This window comes from Rhinolophus ferrumequinum, chromosome 12, assembly GCF_004115265.2.
Source record: "Rhinolophus ferrumequinum isolate MPI-CBG mRhiFer1 chromosome 12, mRhiFer1_v1.p, whole genome shotgun sequence".
NCBI classification, from domain to species: domain Eukaryota; kingdom Metazoa; phylum Chordata; class Mammalia; order Chiroptera; family Rhinolophidae; genus Rhinolophus; species Rhinolophus ferrumequinum.
This window is the reverse complement of record NC_046295.1, coordinates 32,742,756-32,763,499: the sequence shown is the minus strand read 5'-3', so window position 1 is coordinate 32,763,499 and position 20,744 is coordinate 32,742,756. Positions and strand designations below refer to the sequence as shown.

Genomic DNA, 20,744 nt, shown 5'->3' with positions numbered 1-20,744 from the left:
CTTAAAAGTCACTTTGCCTAGAAAGACTCCCTTCACCAGCTCAGATTATAAATAACTTTTTTTTTATTTGGACCTTAAGTTTCCCTTTCTTTCAGATACTATGGCAAACAGGCTTAGATAAAAACTGAGGTCTATTATGCTGAGAGTATTTACAGCACAAATAAATAATTCCTCTCATTTGCTTAGGCAAAGCCGGCAGGTGCTCTGTTTAAATTATGTTCCAAACTTTTTCAAATAATAAGTGATACCAGTTATCCTAAAGTGTTCTACTTTCTACTCATTTGACACATTTTGTAAGGACAAATTGAACTTTCCAAGCAAAAAAAAAACCTACTGATGTTGAAATTGATAGTTTGATAGTTTGATAAACAAAATAGATATTCATCGGAAATATATCTCTAAGAACAAAATTATGAAATCAACTAAAATAAGTCTATACAACTAAGTGATCTGGTGAAGAAAATTTTCTGCAATACAACTGTGGGAGATCCTTTGGAATATTTGAAATAAATGAATAATTTAAGTCTCTTCTATCTAGAAATTCAAATTCTAATCAGGCTAGTTAAGATACTAATATATTATTCTTACCTTAATTTACTAAATTCTTATATACTCTCCACAACACCACACTTGATCCAAAATTATTATATTTCATGAGCTGAATAAAGTACTGGAGGTATTCCTGATCTTTATGGAGAAACCTTCTGGTATTTTCTCTAATCACCATGGTGAATGCACCCCTCCAGGGTGGAGAATACTGCCCTGCAGGTCAGACAAAGTGGGTGCCATTCTGATCTAGAGCCTGAGCCTCCAAAACTCAATCCAAGGAAGGACCAGAGATCTTTGCTTAGTGAAGAAAATGGAAGCAACTGGTATAAAGACTATAAAAGCTACAGAAGATGAGTTACTTGAGAGTGAGGGCAAAAACAGAAGACCACAGGTCAAATCTTATATAAAAGGGGATTGAAAAACCCCAATATTAGAAGAGTCAGATAATATTGGTACTACTACTAATAATAGTCATAATAACAATGAAAATAATAAATTTATTAAAAGTGTATTATATACCAAGTACTATCCTGAATTATTTAATATTTGTAGCTCAGTATAAGCTAAAATTATTATTCCTATTTTATACATGAGGAAATTGGATGAGTTGAAAGGTTAATAACTCATTTAAAGTCATATAAGTAGAAAGAGCCAGCGCTAGGATTTGAACCCATACCTTCTAACTATGAAACTCACTCTCAACCTCTACAAAACATGTTTCCTTGATGAAGTAGCCCTCAAAGAAATAAAAGGAGAAGCCCAAAAGCCACAAGATAAGAGAGATAAGATATCTGATAGTCAACAATATCAAGTATCAAGGAAAAATGCAGAAAGATCCTAGAGAATACTGTTGGATTTGGCTCTGTCCAAAGTGTACAGTCTCCACAAATTTCATTAAGAAGTGGTTAGATAAAAGGGAAATGTAGTAGATGAGTATAGATGTCTCTACCAAGAAAATTGGCAGTGGAGGAATACATAAAGAAATATCTCAACTGAAGAGGGAAAAGAATATACCTACTAGCGAGGAGACAGATGTCAAGACACCACAAATGGGTCACCTGACTAAACCTCCCACAGAGTTTTTTGGGCAACATTGTTCTAAATCCTTTACTTCCTAGACTTCTCGCCTCCCCATACAGATTCCCTGATTTGCCTTGTGCTCTTCCACGCTTTTCTATATCAGAAATACCCTCCTCCACTTTATTTTTCTTGTCAACTCCAACTTTTCCTTCAGTAACAGTTCAAAGGTCGTATCATTGGTGAAGGCATTGCTGATCCTTACTCCCCAAAACAATCTCCACCTTTACTCTTGAGGCATTCAGTATCCAATTCTATGACAATACCTAACTCTCTCAAAAGTTAGCTTCCTACATTCTGGTACCATGTCAAATTACCTTTGAAACCCTACCCTTTAACAGAGTGCCTGGCATATTACTCTTAAAATATGATATCCAAAACTGATCACAATGATCTAACTCCAAATGAGAAAATAGTTTTAAAATCACTAAACAGAATCAAAAAATATAACTACTCAACTATTTAAATAGTAGAGTTTTTTATTTTTATAAATATTCAGTAGAGATAATCAACTAAAGGGCCATCATATTGGATTGATGCAACAAAATTGATTTAAATTGTAAATCAGCATGTTCCTTCAAAACATCTTACTTTTATATTGGATACTAGAAATTAGCAGTTCTGGTTCTAAAAGTAAATATGCTCTTTAAGAGCTAAAATCACTGTCTTTTGTTTTTTTTTTTTAACAAAAAAGCCACTCAACTAGAATTCATTTAAAAATGTAACCCCATCTTTTAGAATGTCTGCCACATTCTTAATTATGAGAACATTGTCCCCTTAGGGAACGAAGCCAATGGGAATCAAGTCCCAAGTAAGAACAAACCAGAGAAAAATGTCTTTGCTTCTGTTGATTATATGAGATAATGGTCTCAAATGAAAGGAATTCTATTCATGTCCATCAAAGCTACGATGCTCAGAAAGCAAACCTCTTGACCCTGACAGAATGGAAAGGTAAATACAAGAACAATAGAGTGTACTGCCTCGTGCTTAGCTCTCCAAACTAGCAAAGGGACCTTTAAGACACTGTTGATCAAATTTTGATCCAATAGAAGATTCTGTTATGGATTTAATTATAGGCAATCTTTATTTTTTTCCTTAATCACTATTCATTGCTTCCACCAAAAGAACTTTTTCTTGGGTATGTTCCTAATTATCACAGTTTCTTTTTGGTTGTGATGATATACTACATCACAAAAATGTGGCAAACGAAAGTGAAGACAGAAATGACCCACTGCTAAAGCTACTGTCTAATGTGAGGATCTCAGGAGTATTCACATCAAAGTTTAACTTGTAAAATCTATTTCCTAAAGGTTGAAACATCATTTTAAAGATACTCTAGGATCTATTGGAGAAAATTCATTTAAAGTTTACCCTTCATGAAGACTACCCTTTCTAGCATCTAATTGACAGTTCTGGTTGGATCTCTTTACCCCAAAAAAGTGTCACATTCTTTTGACCACAGGCATAATATGCTCACTCTCCACGATGTACCATGACTTACATGGAAATGCTAAATACTCGTATGTGACAGATTGATACTAATCAAAAGGAGATAGGCACATATCTATTTCATTCATTTCTATAATTCAAATTATAGACAGTCATTGCCTACATAGGTGATTTATAGAAAAACAAACATTCTTATCTGAATATAATTTTGAAATGAACTTTTATCACATTAAAAGGGGATTCAATGTCCCAATAATATACCAAAGACCCACTGGAAACAGACTGAGTCCCTGGACAGGAAAAGATAAAGACCACAATCTCTACTAATAAAAGAATTTGAACAAAGTTGGCAGCAGCTTCTATGAGAAAAAAACAAAAATCTTTCTTTGGACTCAAAAAAAAAAAAAAAAAAAAAAAGAGTAAAGGAAAAAAAACCTCAATCACCAGCTCCACTGTGCTGGGATGTTATGTTTAGAAGAAGCAATACAGACAACACAATTTCCCACTTGGAAAGAAAAGATGCGTGCCCTTTTCCAAGGAAAAAGGAAGCTAGGCAGAGGCAGTAGAGAGAAAAGGAACCATAGTTTGGAGGGCAGTTAAAACTGAGAAATTTGCAAAGGAGAAAAAGGTCTTGAAGCCTTGGTTCAAGGTGGTTTAGAAATTATTCTCAATGTCAGTAGCATTAGTGAAATACCTAGAGTCCGAGATTTAAAAAAGAAATAAAAGTTGTGACTTTTGTCTCGGTTCTACCTTGAAAAAAATTTACACTGACCAGCTATGGGAGAGAATGGAATAATAGGAAAGCATTTGCCTTTTTCACCTCTTCTAGACTTTTAATTAATTCATTCCAGGGGAAGCAAGATGAGAAGACCTCTAAGATATACACATAAAATGACCAATTTGAAGGATAATCTACAAAAAACTAACAAATCACTAAAGGCAGGGGGAGGGAAAGAGAGAACAGCTCATTTCTAGTCAATCTACAGAGACCCATCAGGCAGAAAAGTCTTCTTATAAAGATGATACAATGGATAATATCAAAATTCTAGTTTCTAATCAAGATACTGAACTTGAATATTTCTATAGACTTTATTGAATGGGGCAATAATACCTATATTTGGAAGCTGAGACTCAATGGTGTTTTGTGAAATAATGAACAACTGCAAAAGATAGGAAATTTGATAAAGTATTATATAAGTATAACAAGACCTTGCAATCTTTGCTCAGAATTTACCATTCCTGAACCAGGAAAGATGACAAGTTGGTTCTTGAGAGCATATAGAACAAATGAAAAAGCATAAGAATAATTTTCGAATCAACATTTTATTGTGTACTTATTATACAGTGAAATTAGAACCCTCAGGGCTTTGAAGAAACAGAACTACATATTAGCATCTTAAAATGTTTTGGTTTCTCAACATTCTAATACATATAATATTACGTATCTCATCATTAGAAAAATTTAGCTACAGGCTTTCTCTTTACGTCGAAGTGGCCCAAGCCAGGACACGATGAAAAGTTGAATCAATAGAAGTAATTACCTTAGACATCAACGCCATGATTTCAATGTCCATCATGCGTCAGTGACAAAAGCTAGAAGCTTTTAAAGGTATCCTACTACAGTTTGAAAACTCAAGATGACATCAGCACATTAACAATACAAAGATTACAGACATGTTAAAGCCATAAGCAATTACTATAGCACTAATCTTATCAGTTATAGACAATTTACATCCATAGGGACAGCGTTAGAATGCACCAGGGAGCTTCAAACGGAACACTGTTCTAATGAAAAAAAAAAAAAAGACAGAGGAAAAAAGTCCTTCCGAATGAGCCTGGAAGGACAACATAACAGGCAACTCCAGACAAATATCACATTAAACCACTATGTGAAATAAAACGTTTTGTTGGGAAGCAGAAAATGAGAGTTCGTACCTTCTATGCTTGGTGTACAGGAGACATAAAGTACCACCTTCCTTGAATGTCCAAGAGGAAAGAGATAACTTGAGGAACTAAAAAATATGCCTTTTGGGAATGACCCATATGGCGCAGCACAATGTTTTCCAACATGTGGTCCATATGTACATGAGAATATTTTAATAAGGACATGAATAAAGTGTGAGTGTGTGTGTGTGTGTGTGTGTGTGTGTGTGTGTGTGTAATCTTCTGTTTATGTCTGGTGATACTGATTCTCCACTTCTGGTAGTTTAATTTTGGGTTTTTAATATACATATCTACTATAAAAAGTGATTCTATTTAAGAACCGAGCCGATCCCCTCTACCAACTGTATGCAGGGGGTCACTGGCTCTCTCTCCATAACTTTGGTGAAAGTTTGGAGGCTTTTATTTAATGTATGCACCAAGGAAGACCAAACACAGGTGATACCATGTGAAAAAGAGAAGGATTAAGTGAATTAATGCAAGAAATACCCAACTCTCTTCCCCTACTCAGCTGCCAGGTGGAGCCTAACATTCAGCTGCTAGTCAGGTAGCTGGAGAGTCTTCTTTGAAAACATGACTAGTCCAAGAGGAAAAACAAAGACAGTGAATATCAGAGGGTCCTCGTTTAAAAAGCCCCGAATACGACCTTATACTGAAGTCGACAAGACCCACTCATGCATGCAAACCAGCATTTTATGCTCACAATTTTGAATAAGCACCCAAAGATCCCCAGACATCTGAGAAAAGCTTCTAAAAGAGAAAAAAGAGAGTAGCTTGAAAAAAACAGACTGTATAAAAAGAAAAAATTTTCAATAACTTAAGAAATTAATATATTTAGAGAGAGAGATAAAGATATTTTAATCAGGAAAGGAAACAATGTTATAAAAAGGAACATACAGGAAAATTTTTAAAAGTTCTTGAAAATTACAACTATGATAGAAAATTAATAGATAGGCTGGAGGATGATATTCAAAGTAGAACAAAGAGTCCAAAAAGTGGGAAAAAAAAAAAAAGAGAGAGAGAAAGAAGAGAGGAGGTAATGATAAATGAAAAATTTGAATAAAATTTCACAGAACTGAAGAACATGAATGTCCAGATTGAAAAGGAACACACCAAGGTTCCAGCACAATGTATGAAAATAGATCCACATCAAGATACAACCTGAATTTCAAGAAACTGGGATTTCAAACACTCTATAAACTTTCAGAGAGAAAAAAAAGTCATATAGGACACATATAAAGGATCAGATATCAGAATGGTGTTTGACTTTTCCATAGCAATCCTGTAAACCAGAAGACAATGGAGCAATCCTTCAAATTTCTAAAGAAAATTATTTCCAACCCAAAACTCTGTATCTGTCCAGCTACCATACAACTGTGAAGATAAATACATTCCTTCTCAGACACATACGAGCTCAAACATTTATCATTTCTTAAGAAGTTACTGGAAGTTGTATTCAAGGCAAATCCAGAACATTTAACACATTGATTCAGGAAACAAAAGCCAACATAAAAACCGAAAAACCTCAAGGTTGATGGCAAAAGGAGATCCCAGGATGGGAGCAGAGCAAAAGGAATTCAATCCAGACTGGAGCGGGTCACAATGATCTGAGAGCCTTCTTTAAGAAAACATATGGTCAGTAAATCCAGGGAAAGTACGTAGTAAGTTTTATAGAAAAGGAAGACAATCACAGCTCACTACATGGCTAGATTAGAATAGCATTTATACATATATCATGGGAATGGAAGCACTGAGTAAAGATCTACAAAAAATTAAAACATAACGATGAGGTTGAAACATATGAAATTGTTTTTGTAGTTCAAAACCTGCATATAGTTCAACCTAGCATCTGAGAAACATTACGGGATGGAAAGGATGTGTGTGCATGTGTGTTAGAGATCAGGAGGAGGCGCGTCCTAAGATTTTTTCTTAAATGACTTCATATGTCTTTATTTACCATGAGAGTTAAAGACCCTTCCTGATTCTAGCACTCTCCCTGCCTCGCCCACTTTCACCTCCTGAAAGACTATAACCTTGAGTCTTTCTATCATTCAGGAGAAGATACCCCCTCTGCCTACTTATTCATAACCGTAAGAGCAAAATTTGCTAAAGATTCTCTTGGATACTAAGAAATTACAAGCAAATCTCAAGTCTCAAGGGAGCACTTTACGACATGATCTTTCTCACTTATTTTCTCGCTACTCTTTGGAAGAAATGACAGGCCAATGTGTTCACAATCCACATGCAAAACTATTAGCTGGCATAAATAGCATTATTTTGTCAGTATCTTCCCAAAACAAGCCAAGTATCAAGAATGAATAAACTCTGTAGTAAATATGTGATGAGGAATTCATTCTCAATTTTTTAAATGGGATGAATTGGATCTCCAGACCTTTAAAATAATTTAATTTTCATTAAACAGTATTTATCAGTCACCATAATGCCCACACACTTTCTAAAACATCATAAAAGCAAAATCTCTGCTTGTAAGGTACCTTCATCCTTTCCTTCATTAAGTACTACTGAGATCCTATTATATAAAAATATAATTGCTTACATTTCAATGTGAAAGAAATAGGAAGCTGTGACAAAGAACAGGGAGGGGAAAAGAGAAGGAGAAAAACCTACTTAGAGTGGTCAACTCAGGAACAAATGCTCTCTCCCTGAGAGTTAAGCAGCTCTCTCAGAGGAGGGATCAGTTTGAGGATTTATCTTTGTCTTCCTACAGTCTAGCACAGAAAGAACCTAGCACATGTAGACAATGCTCAAGAAACATTTGTTGGCTTAACGTAAGAACTGAACGAGGCCTATCTGAGCGCCCCTTGTGCCAGAAAGTATAATCCAAATCACCTTTGGACACAGCTACGTTGAAGACTCAGCACACAGCGAAAGGCACAGCATCTTCTCTAAGAGCAGGTGCTCCTTACCTGTTGCTGCACTGGTACTTGTTGTACCACCTGTGTAGGCACTGCTGCTTGACTAGCCACAGATGTCTGTAAAGTCACTGTCGAACCTGTGTCCGACCCGGTCTCTGATGTCTGCATGATGGTCTCTGAAATACATTACAACAGAAATTAAGGTTAAAATGCTCCCCTTGCACGACGAGCTACATCTCACCATTTGTTTTTAATATCTGAGATTACTGACACTTTCAGATATTATATTACTTTTAATATCTGAGATTAATATACTGAGATTACTGAGACTTTCAAATCTCTGAAGACCTCTTACCCCAACACACTGTCATACTATCCCGTGCATATTTATATTTGACCACTTTTTAAATAAATATAGAAAATTACTAGTCCACGTTTTTAAAATCCCCATTAGTACTTATTATCTTGAGGTTATAAAGGTTGAACTTCATTGAAATTTACCTTCCTTAGGTCTCATCTGTTATAAATTGTTTCAACATTATAAACTATAGCCCCAAATTATGTCAAGGTACTCAATTCTCAGAACACAAACCTTAACTGGATAAAAATGTCATAAACTGTACTTTCTAGACACTTTGATAGACTATCAGGATGTCACCAGAGGTGTACAATTTAGAATTAATCCTTTCTAAGGTCCTTTCCAACTTTCAAATTTATTATTCACTGACCTAAAAAAAATAATATATATCCAAAAACCAATCGATACACCCTCAATTTACCCAAAGGATCAAGCTCACTAATTTTCTCATTCTGTGGTATGGTACGGTACTAAAATCAAAGTTGAATTACACTCTGACATAAAGAGAGCCAAATATCAATAATGTTTACTATTTTGAAAGATGGGTTGGACCACTATTACATAAATGAGATTTATAAACAAAGACATGAAATATTATCTTTTGTCATTCACAATTGAAAATGGCATATTTTTCAGTTCTCATGTGCCTGACCTACCAACACAGCATTAAATTTTGCAGCATGTACGCTAACAAATATGGTTTCTCAGACCTCCTGGCCTTGACATTCGCTTTTACTATATATATAGTCAACAGAACAAATATTATTATTATTATTATTATTTTCTTTTTGCTATTGAGCAGACACCAGAATTCTAATTTTTCTTTATTGGGGAGAAAAACAATATTTAATTGGTAACCTAAGAAAAACACTGCATTATGGTTTAAATTTGTGAACAGTATAGTGAACATTAATTTTCCTTAGAAAATTCTGAAAGCGTATTCAGTTCTTTCAAGTAGAAAATTAACCCCTCTCAGCATCTCTTGTTGCACTATGACCTCTTCCAATTGTTCCCTAAACCTTTTCTATCATCTCATTCAATTTTAGAAATGGACCTCTGAAGGCATCTAATCTACTCTTCTTATTTTATAAATGAGGAAACTAACTCCCAGAGAGGTTAAGAGACTCGTTCAAGGTGACCGGAGTAGACCTGGGAATAGGCCTCTTCACTTGGAATCTATGCTTATTTTTCTTTCTAGACCTTTATGCTGGCGTCACTTTAGGTGATCATTCTTATTCTTCTGTTAGTCAAAACCCTAAAGTAGCACAACAAACGTTAGCACATACCAAAGATATAGCAGTTAACAGCTAACATTGATTGTTTAACATGTGCAAAGGACTCTTCTAAATACTTTATATGTTAATTCATAAATAAGTTAATCCATGTAACAATCCAATGTGGTGGTATGATTATAATCTCCATTTACAGATGAGGAAACTTCGATACACAGAGTGAAGGTGCCTAGGGGCTTAAATTGAAAGAATGTGACGGAAGCTGGGGCGACCATCCCATTTGTTTGGGTCAGCAAATGTTCAGCTCCAGGAAATTGTGAATTTGTGGGAAGGCTGAGCTGTAGCTGCCAGTTCTTCCAGTTTTCCAAAAGATGAAAATTCAGATTATTATGTGAAATCTCCCAAATGGTGGCTCATCAAAAAAAAAAAAAAAAAAAGCACTGATTTACACACACACACACACACACACACGAATCACTCACCCCCCTTTGTACTATCATTAAGACTACAGACATACCTTAAAATGTTTGAGAAGTATATTCACTACATAAAACTCTTGCCTAATTAAGATAATTGAAAGACCATGGTTCCCGACATTTGGGGAAGGGATATAAACATTAGGAATCCAATCTGTGCCTCTTCCTCTTTATTCCATTATAGAGGGACAAAAATACCTCCCTCCCCCCAAAAAAGCAAAAGCCAGCAACCTTTGATTCATTACATATTTATAGACTGTCGATGCCTTTTGTGCTACAGCAGAGGAGCTATTAGTGAGAGTGAGGTGACGCCTTTCTGTAGGGAATGAGGAATGAACTATACGTTAAATAGCATCTTCACTGGGGTTTTCTTAGGCCCTGTTCCCAACTGCAAGGTAAGTGCTGGCCTTGTCAATGCAGTCTACAAACGAGGAAGTCAGGGTGGTCAATTATGGCTTCTTGTTTCAGCTGCTCTGTCAAAGGTGGATGAGGTTTTTAGTGACGTCACTCACACTAAAACTCCCTCCTATTTCTCCCAATGCTGGCTGGGAGCTTTATCGAGGCTTTCTCACATGCACATACATCGTATTGCAGACCAGTCTACACACTCGTTTTTGGTGTATCACCCATACTTTGACATCCACTGTTGTAAACCAAACATTAAGAATATAATGTTTAAATGAGAGGTATCTTTAAAAATTAAATGTAGTTTTAAAGCAATCCCTAAATATTCCAAATAAACCACCAGACAGAGCTTATCAGAAGATAAAAGGCACAGATTCAGAAACTGACATCCTATGGACTGCACAGACAGACTCAGAGTGACTACTAATTAAAATTCTTAATTGCCAACATTTGAATATCAGAAAACTTTGGGTTAAAAAACAAATTTCCAGATTCTCTTGAGAAAGCTGAAAATGTAGAAAAAGTGAGCCCATATTGTTTTATAGGCAAATTATTTAATGGTGCAACTCATTTATTTGCTCAGCTCCTACAGGCATTGGAATTCAAGACACCTTTTGGGGTAACCAGAAACTTAGTCCTACAAATCCATATCGAAAATAGAAAATTACTTTTTGTGTTTAAGACAATATTGATAAGATTTATACTAGATTACTTCTTTTAGACAGAGGACAAATACCCAAGCTTTGACCACTTTAACTAACAGAAATGTGTAACTTCATTTCTTCATTTTATGGATGAGTCAACTGAGGCCGCAGGGATACCAAGTCATTTAACCAAAGTTAAACAGCTGGAAGCAGGAAAGGAGGGTTTGGACGTAAGACTAAAGCTCATGCATTAAACTACTAGACCAAGTTGGAAGTCCTGAGTTTCATAACAGACATTGTACAGATAGAAGTAAAACGAGAAAGAAAAGCAAACTGGTGAACTTACAGAATGAGAAAGAAGGAAAAGCATCCCAACTATTCAACAGGAGCAACCTTTACAGAATAGGGTGGGGAATGGCTTATGTAACTTAAAGTTAGAGAGTCACGGAGAACTTTCCATCCAACCTCTTGCTCTGTGTACCTACCACATCAAAACTGACACGCAAAACCCAAGCCAGGACAACCAATAATTATCCCAGAACATCTGTTTACTCCCAAGTTACGGTTCATCATCCAATCTCCTTGGCTCCTGGAATGTAGGGTCATGCTCCTTGGTAAGAACTTAGTCTCAGTTTTGTCTCCATTTTCCCTTAATAGACAAAACCTCATTCTCCTCTGATTTCATTGTCTTACTCAACTTTAAGGAAGAGGTTCTCTTTGCCAAGGCCTTATGCCCTCAGAGGATCTCAATCATATCCCTTCCAGAGATTGGCTCAAAAAGTCATAACCATAATTAGTTCTCTTATTTAACAAGTCTTTTCCAGGTGCCACAATATTCTAGGTACTTGAAATACATATTATTTAATCCTCAGAAGACTCCTATAATGGAAGTGTTGTTATTTCTACGTAACAAAAGCCACACATCTAGTAAGGGAAGAGCCTGAATTCAAACCTAGGTTTGTAGGACCCGAAAGCCCATGATGTCACCGCTACGTATATTTACTTTGCAGTATGATGATGATAGGGGTTCCAAGTGAAAAGCTAGAGACTGTTGATATGAACAGCAGTCTTCTGGATTTTCAATTCATCATATTTGATCTATGCTTTCAATAACAATAGACAGCCATAGCCTCTCTCTCTTTCTGACATCGAAATTAGGAAGTATTCTCCTTCTTTCTACTGAGGCCATCATAAAACCCAACTAACAGATATTTTTCCAGAGGCATGTAAAGTACCTGATTAATTCTGAAGACCAGATTTAACAGCAGATCAATTAGAATGTTAAAGCATGTTTGAGGGATATAACCCTCCTGCCAAATTTTGCTAAACAGATCATTTAAGCCCACTGACATATTCAGAGTATTCTGGTAGCTTTCCAACATTTCTGCAGAGCAAGGAGAATCATATGAAAGTAGTGTCTTAGCATGCTTTACTTGTAGGTTTTGTTTTAGACCCAGTATAAAGGTTTGTGTGTATATTTGAGGGGTTCCATTCATCTAGCAGCAGTTTCTGGTGCTTTGTTTATGTATGGAAGTAATTTGGTTAGCTTAGTTCCTTCACAACTTCCTTTCAAGTGATATTTGTTTATCAGCCACAAATGCAGTCACATCAATCCATTTTGATAAGCTAAATAAACCCCTGCAGTTTGTCCATGATGTAGCCCATATGTAAATGAGCTGTATATTCTTGCAGGAGAGACATGCACAATTTCAGTCTAGTCATCCTTGCCTAATGTGGCTGTCAGGTGTGTCAAGAGCAACAGATGCTTGTTTGACAAAGGACCTTTTTATTCTGGCTAATTAAGCAGTTGGACACACCCGCCTGTTAACGGTTCTGCTTTGTACAGCCAGCTCTGGCTGAATCATGCGAATCTACAGCTAAATAGGCCACATTTTGAAAGAAGGCTAATTAACCCCTAGGAGAAGGAAAAGAATATTGAAAAAAACCGAGCTGTTGAATGTGGCAAGATTAGCATTTCTTCAACCTGATGGACAAAACCTAGCAAAGCAAACGTGTTTGGAACAAACATACGTTATTGCAAGTTTCAAGGCATTCAAATATTCTTTGTAAAACTTCCTGAAGATTATTTAATACACTCAAATTCACAGTTGGATTCCCTTTATCACACACAATGCACACGCCAGATTAAATGGTTTAATAGTCTGACCTAATCAATTACTTATCAAACAGAACTATATAACTGGGCTAGCTTAAAAATAGTAGTATCCACCTAATTTTTGTTGGGGTTTTTCATCCTGAAATAATTTGCTCTCCAAAAAAGCAAAGTCTGCAAAGTTTGGTTCTACTACATTGACAGTATTTATGCTTTTTTTTTTTTGCACTGAGGAAGGTAACAGGTTTTAATTCACTATAGAAAATAAAGACTCGTAATTTAATTTTCAAGTGCTACAGTTATTTCCTTCCTTTTTGCTTAGTATAGAAAAATAAAAATGCAAATTCCAATTCCTACTTGAAACAAATTAACCAAAATTATGATGATAGTCTTAATAGGTACAGTAAAAATAAATCAAATATAAACTGTGACGTTCAGTAATAAATTATTTACTTAGGAACCTGTTTCAACAGTAAGAGCATAGGAATGCTACTTACAGAAAAAAGCTGTCATAATTTAAAATTACTATTTTTGAAACAGAGTTTTTAACTTTAATGTGCTTTCACACAAATCATAATTGAAGTTTTGCAGTATAAAATTTTTATTACTAATACTCTGATTAAGAATCAGCATTCTTGAATAAGTTTTAGAAAAGTAAGTATTAACATACATATTGCCCATAGCAATTAAAATCCACATTAAAATTGAACAACAAAAATGAACCGTGCATATTGGGGGGAAAAACTTGCTAGCATATATATATACTTTCCTGAACATAAAATTAGTATAAAATGTATACACTTCTGACTATTCTGGAGAAGATGATGAAAAATATTAAGATTATTCCAATTCTTTTAAAAAACTAAGAATATTAAGAAACTTTCAAAGAAGTCATATATTGAAGTTATATATTGTATATTTATGTATTGTATATTTATATTTATGTATTATATATTTATATTTATGCATTATATATTGTATATTTATGTATTGTATATTTATATATTGTATATTGTATATTTAATGTACAATATAATGAGGCATTTTAGAAATTTCATATACGTGGTTAAATAATCATGTGATAAATTTAATTTTTTGAAACTTTGACAAAAATATACTGAGCTGATAAATTTGCCTACAAATGTATAACACTATGACTTGTTTTTTTTCCCCCAACTTCACCTTATACAAATGAAAGAAAGCAGTTAAGCTATAAACTGTAGTCAGATGTTTTTTATTTAAAACATACCTCAGTGAAAAATGTATTCAATGTAAAACACAGGGCTTTATCAAATCAATAAATCAAGTAACTGAAGGGATGAGAAAATTCATGATTATCTATATTATTAAAGCTCTGCCTCTTTATTTAGGTTTGATGTTGTAATCCTCATAACTGTACAGTTAATCTTTTGTACTAAATTGATCGGTAGAAAAATGATGGAATGATAATAGTGTAGACTATTCAGCAGTCATCTTCCTGTGATAACTGATGACAGTGATGAATGTTGTCGATGATTAATCAGCACAGTGGTAACATACACAGGTTGCCTGGGTAACTTTTTTCACTTTTCAAACAAAGGTTTTCTCAACGAATTCTTCCCTTGACTCAGAATATATCATAAAAAACTCTCTTTGGAGAAGACAAATCAAATTATTTTAATATATCTTCCTTAACGGACTAAGCACTTAAAAATAAAACAATCTACTAACATATTACTGAAGCCAAACTGCTGAAATGATGTAAGATTTATTTATTTGTTATTTACTTCCAGGTATCAACAGAAGCAGTCCTCAGGCACAGAGGTAATTTTGGGGAAAACAGAAGCAAGTGCTTGTCCAGTTTACTGCTGGTACCATGCCAGCATTTTCTCTCACTCATGTTGATGAATTAATAGGCAAATCAGTCTTAACTAGATGACATATGCTGAAAAATGGCAGTGCTCAGGTAACAGCTGAAATAAAAGTAAAAGGAAACCAACGAACAAAAACCTATAAGTATCCTACACTCTTTCCTACTGGAAGAAGGGTCTGAGAACAAAATGATGTAATGTACAGAGAGGCTCTTAGCGAAATCTGTGGGACAAAGCTATACATATTTCTCCCTATAGCTCAAACCACTCCTGAGAGTGACTAGAAACTATTGGATAGGGCATTTAATGATAATAGCTCTTAGTACAGAATCGAAAGATGATGAACATTGGGCATTTGACCATAAACCTATTATCGTCTTCATTATTAGAGATATTAATAAGAATAGCTACCATCTGCTGAGCACTTACTATGTGATAGATGCTTTGTGTACATTTAACCCTAATTTCACCCATGACATAGATATTCCCATTTTATAGTAAGTAAGGCTTAGAGATTAAGTCACTTGCCCAGGGTCACAGAATTGTTCAGAGATAATGCCAGGATTCAAGTGTAGCTCTGTCTAACTCCAATAATGGCGCCCTATCATTGGACCCTAGTCGCCTGCACAGACAGCAGCAGCAGTGAGGCTATTTTACTTAAATGAACTTTAAAAGAGATAAAGTAGTCTAGGGAGACTTTGGGCACCAAGAAAGAATTCTAAATTTGAACAAATAGACACAAATATCACATGGCTAGCAAATATGTACTATAGCACGTGATCAATATGCTCTTTTATGAAGTCATCAAATCTGTAAGTTTTAATGATATGGAAAGCATATCATGGGTTAAAAGAGACCTGTACTAACCTTGTGTTCACAAAATATTTTATATATGAACGAGGAAATAATACAGAAAAACTTACTTTCAAATTTAAATTTGCCCTATAAAAACAATCAAACAAGGGCCCAGTAAAGTGAGTGTGTATGTATATATAATGTTATACACAAATACAAAAATGTTCACTCAAGTATTGCTTATGATAGCCAATAATAAGCAATCAAAATATCCACAATTGGGGAACTAATAAATTGTTCTATTCTATATCCCTGTAATGGAATACTATACAGATCTAAAAAAGTCAACCTAGAAAGATAGTCATAATATTGTAAGCATAAAAATTAGATTGCTGAATAATATATAGCCCACAATAAAATCATATTCACAGATATATAATTGCATCCTTTGGAAAAATTTTTGAGGATATACAATAACATCGACGGAACTCCTAAGTACTCCTGAAATATGGGCTTTCCCAAACCAATGACCATAAACATTGGGTGGTCTCAAGCTAATCTTGGACTTGGTGGTCAAAGCAACAAGGGCTTCAGAGACCCACCTTAATGTAGAACCATTCCAAAAAGTCAGTCTTAGATTCTGTAACCTAAAGCAGCCCTTGTCCTCCCAAAGATATCTGTAAAGGTAGATTTTGCTCTTCTCAATTGCTAGGCAAGAGGTCTGTCTCCTAAGTGGCTCAGAACTCTCAAGGGGCCAATGTCTAATGGAATGAGATATTTCAAAGATGTATCTGGAGATTATATCTACAGGTTTATCGCTAATTCTATGACCACTGTCAATTTCTGCTGAAAGAAGAAAATCTATGGTAATACACATCCCTAAATGCCAAATATGATCCATTCCTATGACAATGGCCACTCCCTATGTTCCAATCCAGAGTCAAGACATGAATTTTATTTCTGCTCTCTTCTATACAAACGGGTAAGGGCAGTGGTGCCTCTTCCAAAGATCTGAAATTACGGAGAGGATATAAGTGGGGAACCTAGGTGTTTAGTACCAAAGCAAACAAGTATTCTCTTTTTAAACTAGCCCTGGAGTCATCTGTTCATTTTTCCTACATACTCTAAACTTTGCACACTTATATTTTCTTTCTTTTCCCCATATACTCACTAGTGTGGTTTCATCCACACACACAAGTATCCTCCTTACCTTATGTTTTCAGTTGATAAACAAGAATAGGCTTGCCAACTAGGCCTCCCATAGTCCTAGTTTATATGGGATGAGAGCAAAGAGAGGGCAAAATTTGCATGAAAGACAGCATTACTTAAAAAAAACACAAAAGCAAAAAAGCAGATAGTGTTGCCCCAACCCAGGAAGATTTCTTTTGGATTTTACAGGGAGTAAAGGCAAGAACAGGAATTCTTAATTTTCTTAACACCACAAAAGGCTCCAATAACAACTGTCTTCTTGGATTCTCTTGCCCACACAAATTTTTTTTCTTTTTCTCTACCGCTCAATTTCTTTTCCTTTTTATAAAAGTGGAGAATAGAACCTTGTGCAGTTCCTAACTATTCTAATGACAGGTTTAAAGAGATCAACACATCAGAAGGGGAAAATAATACTGTACAATAACATTGCTAATAATAGAGACCATGTAGCCCACTTTAAATGTACAGTATCTTTCTAAAGAACTGAATTCTCATTACTGCCATTTTTTAGCAAATGCAGTGAATGTGGGTGTGCATAAACTTGAAAAAATCTATATATATGTATACATACACACATAAATTCTGGAAACACTTGCTGTAAAACATAATGCTATTAATCAAATGGAATTTTTACATTGACGTTAGTTATAAAATGTATACGTATACACTTGGAATAAGGACTTGGACAAAGGGTGAAAATTAAAACAGACTGAAGATTCTTGCCAGCTCTGTACACTCACAAACGTAACAGAAAAACGAATTTTCTCTAAAAATCAGTAATATTTTAAATAAGTCAATTACACTGAATTAAAGACACTGTTCCTTTGGAGCTTATTTTATGGGAATTGGTAATGCACTCCATGTATAGCTGTCCTTCCAAATCACTCTGCAGCATTTTCTTGGCTCCAAAATTAATAATTCCTTCTAAAACGGGTTATTTTAGGATACCTCACAAGTTTCTGGTAAATACCCTAACTGGGGTTTTAATATGCTTAAAATCAACTGTAAGTTCTTTATGATTAAAAGCAATTGTCATTATGTAATGTTTTATATGTGTTCACACTCATATTTTACATAAGGAATTTTATTTGCCCCTCCTCCTCCTCTGACATTTTTATGGTTTTCCCAGGGTGCTAAAACAGGGGAGAGAACTCTTCCTTTATTCCTGTAAATACATTAACAGTGACTGCCCCATCACAATCACTGTTTTATTACTGAACTCTTCCCTCTCATCTCCCAAATCGAATCAATCACGGGACCCAATGATCCTGCTTCCTAATATGTCTAGGATATCCATTCACTTGTCTTCCTCTCTCCAGCTTACTAGAGATCAGATCATGCTCTACAATAGGTCCCAGTGCCCTCCGTATAAACTGCAAATCCCTTAACAGAGCTTGTAAGGCTCTTCAGAGTATAGCTCCTGCCTACCATCTTCCAAAGGGTATATATAATCCAGCCATATGGAACTACTCTCCGTTCTCCAATAAGAAGTTCCCTCTGATTGAAACAATTTTTTCTTCCTACCTCCTCTCATCTTCACTTCATCTTTCAGATCTCAGAATAAATGCCACTTCCTCAGCCTCCCAAACCACCACCGCTTTTCCTTCTTCTTAACAAGTCTGGGGCTGGTCTCCTTCTGGGTGTTCCTACAGCATCTTACCTTTATTCAGTGCACAGCAATCATCATATTGTAACTTTCTCTTCAACCAGATTATAAACACCATGAGCACCTGGACTATTCTTATCTTTTTCACCTACAAATATGCAACAGTGCTTAACACACAGGATCTTTAATTTGGTGAATGAAGAAATGAATCTACACAGGAAATGAGTTTAAGACCCTGCCGAAACATTACTATTTAGAGTATGCTGTATCAGAAGCATTTAACACTTTAAAAGTCTGCATTAATACAATTTTTATTAGAGCCATTTCCAATCAAGTTATTCATTATGAATATTTTCTCTTAATTTTCTAAAATGATTTCACTTTCAATTCCCATTATGGCAGAATTTTACAACTCCCATATTTCAAGATTTGTAAGCCTCAACAGATTTTGTGTATAATTTTTTATAAAGAAATTATAAATAAAGATGAAATAAATTCAAATGAGGAAACTAATTCTTCAGCTCTTGCTCTGAACTGCTGACACATCACTTACTGTGCTTTACTAAGTATACCTGATTCACTAAATCATGGATTCAGATCCAATGCTCTAGTCATGTCATCTTAGAAAAGGTGGCCTGACATGCTGCCTTTGTTTTTATGACACAGAAGCACTCCGAGATCTTGAACTTGCATAGCTGAAATGCTAAGAGTACACAATTAGCCTAATAGCAATTGTCCTAATCTCATCATTAATTAACTACTTGAAATTTATGTGAGCTTGGCCACATTCAACTGACATTCTTCTAGGTTCTCTTAAACTTAAAAATCATTGAAACTTTTCACATATAAAAAAAAAGGTATTTCAAGAAGCCTCTAGTTACAACTTAGTTAACACATGTATGTAAGGATTTTACATGTATTATTTCATCTGTCCAGAAATCCTGTGCGGTAGGTACTATTCCTACCCCATTTTGATGGATGAGAAGAGTTAGGCCCAAAGCTTAAATAACGGTATGCACTCCAAGGTCACATAGCTAGAAATGGTCAGAGGGAGGACTTGAATATACTATACCATCATCTTTTTGATTTCAAGAGCAAAAATTTGTTTTTTTTTTCTTTCTTTTCCATGTTGTATTAGGCTTATAATATGACAATTTAAATGTTTTACAGACCAACCATGGTGGAGTCCTGTCTAAAATAGCAGTCTTTTCTACATGTTTAATCCTCGACATTATAGGAATTAGACATCTTGTAATTTTTAACCCAGTTACTAATTTTCCACATGTTATCCTTTTAAAAACATCTTCATTTCATTTACAGCAATGCAGAGTACCTGACACGATTGCTGCCTGTTCTATTCTGTAGATCTCAAAAAAAGATTAATACAAATTCTGAATCATGTGGGTTCTGCATACTTTTGCTGAGGCATCAACACAGATAGGTTTGTTGGAATTTGAATCAGAGCTCAGAAAATGTTTAAAAAGTACAGTATCTTTTCTTTCTAAAATCTCAGAGTTGAGCTCTTAAGTGCTCACCATCGATTCCACTTCTAACAGAACAGAAATGACTGGCTGAAACTCCTCACGTGCCAAAAAGTGGGACAGTCTCAACTAGTCAATTCACTAAACAGGCGGTTTCAGTGTCTCTGGCCCAAGCACCAGGCATTGTTGCTTCTGGGCCTTTACATGCAGTCACATACCGTCTTCAGTAACTCCAAGAGAAACGTCTTTAACCCTACTACCTAATGGCACTGCAATGAAAGGCACTAATCGAGAAGCAGATCTTTAAAGAAAGTTACAAACCAAAGAGGGTTTTCAGGGAAACTAAGCCCCAAAGAAATGCTCGAAATAGTCCTCTAGTCCAATTACCACAATTATTCTTGATTGAGCACAGGGTCATCTTTCCTTGATACGTGCCAAGTAATTCTTCATATACCTTGATCTACTCACCATGTTACTTCAGTCAAATATTCACGTGGGACATACTTTGCTACAGTGATAAGAAGAGCAGAGAAAAGTAAATATTCCTCAATTTTCACCCTGACCTTTTGTTGTATTTTTTCAGTATCTCAGAAAGTCTGTGTTGTAGCGCGCGCGCGCGCTCTCGCTCTCTCTCTCTCTCTCTCTCTCTCTCTCTCTCTCTCTCTTTCTCTCTTTGTCACACA

The 20,744-nt window shown here is 35.3% G+C and overlaps 1 protein-coding gene across 1 annotated transcript in view; it reads right to left on the bottom strand.

Annotated features, from left to right (window-relative positions):
* The window catches only part of RFX3 (regulatory factor X3), a 258,294-nt gene that overhangs the window by 134,926 nt on the left and 102,624 nt on the right, over positions 1–20,744 (bottom strand). The window contains exon 3 of the mRNA XM_033123755.1: positions 7,944–8,068. Within this exon, the coding sequence (XP_032979646.1) occupies positions 7,944–8,060 (117 nt within the window). The 5' untranslated portion in view covers positions 8,061–8,068. The remainder of the gene's footprint in view (positions 1–7,943; positions 8,069–20,744) is intronic.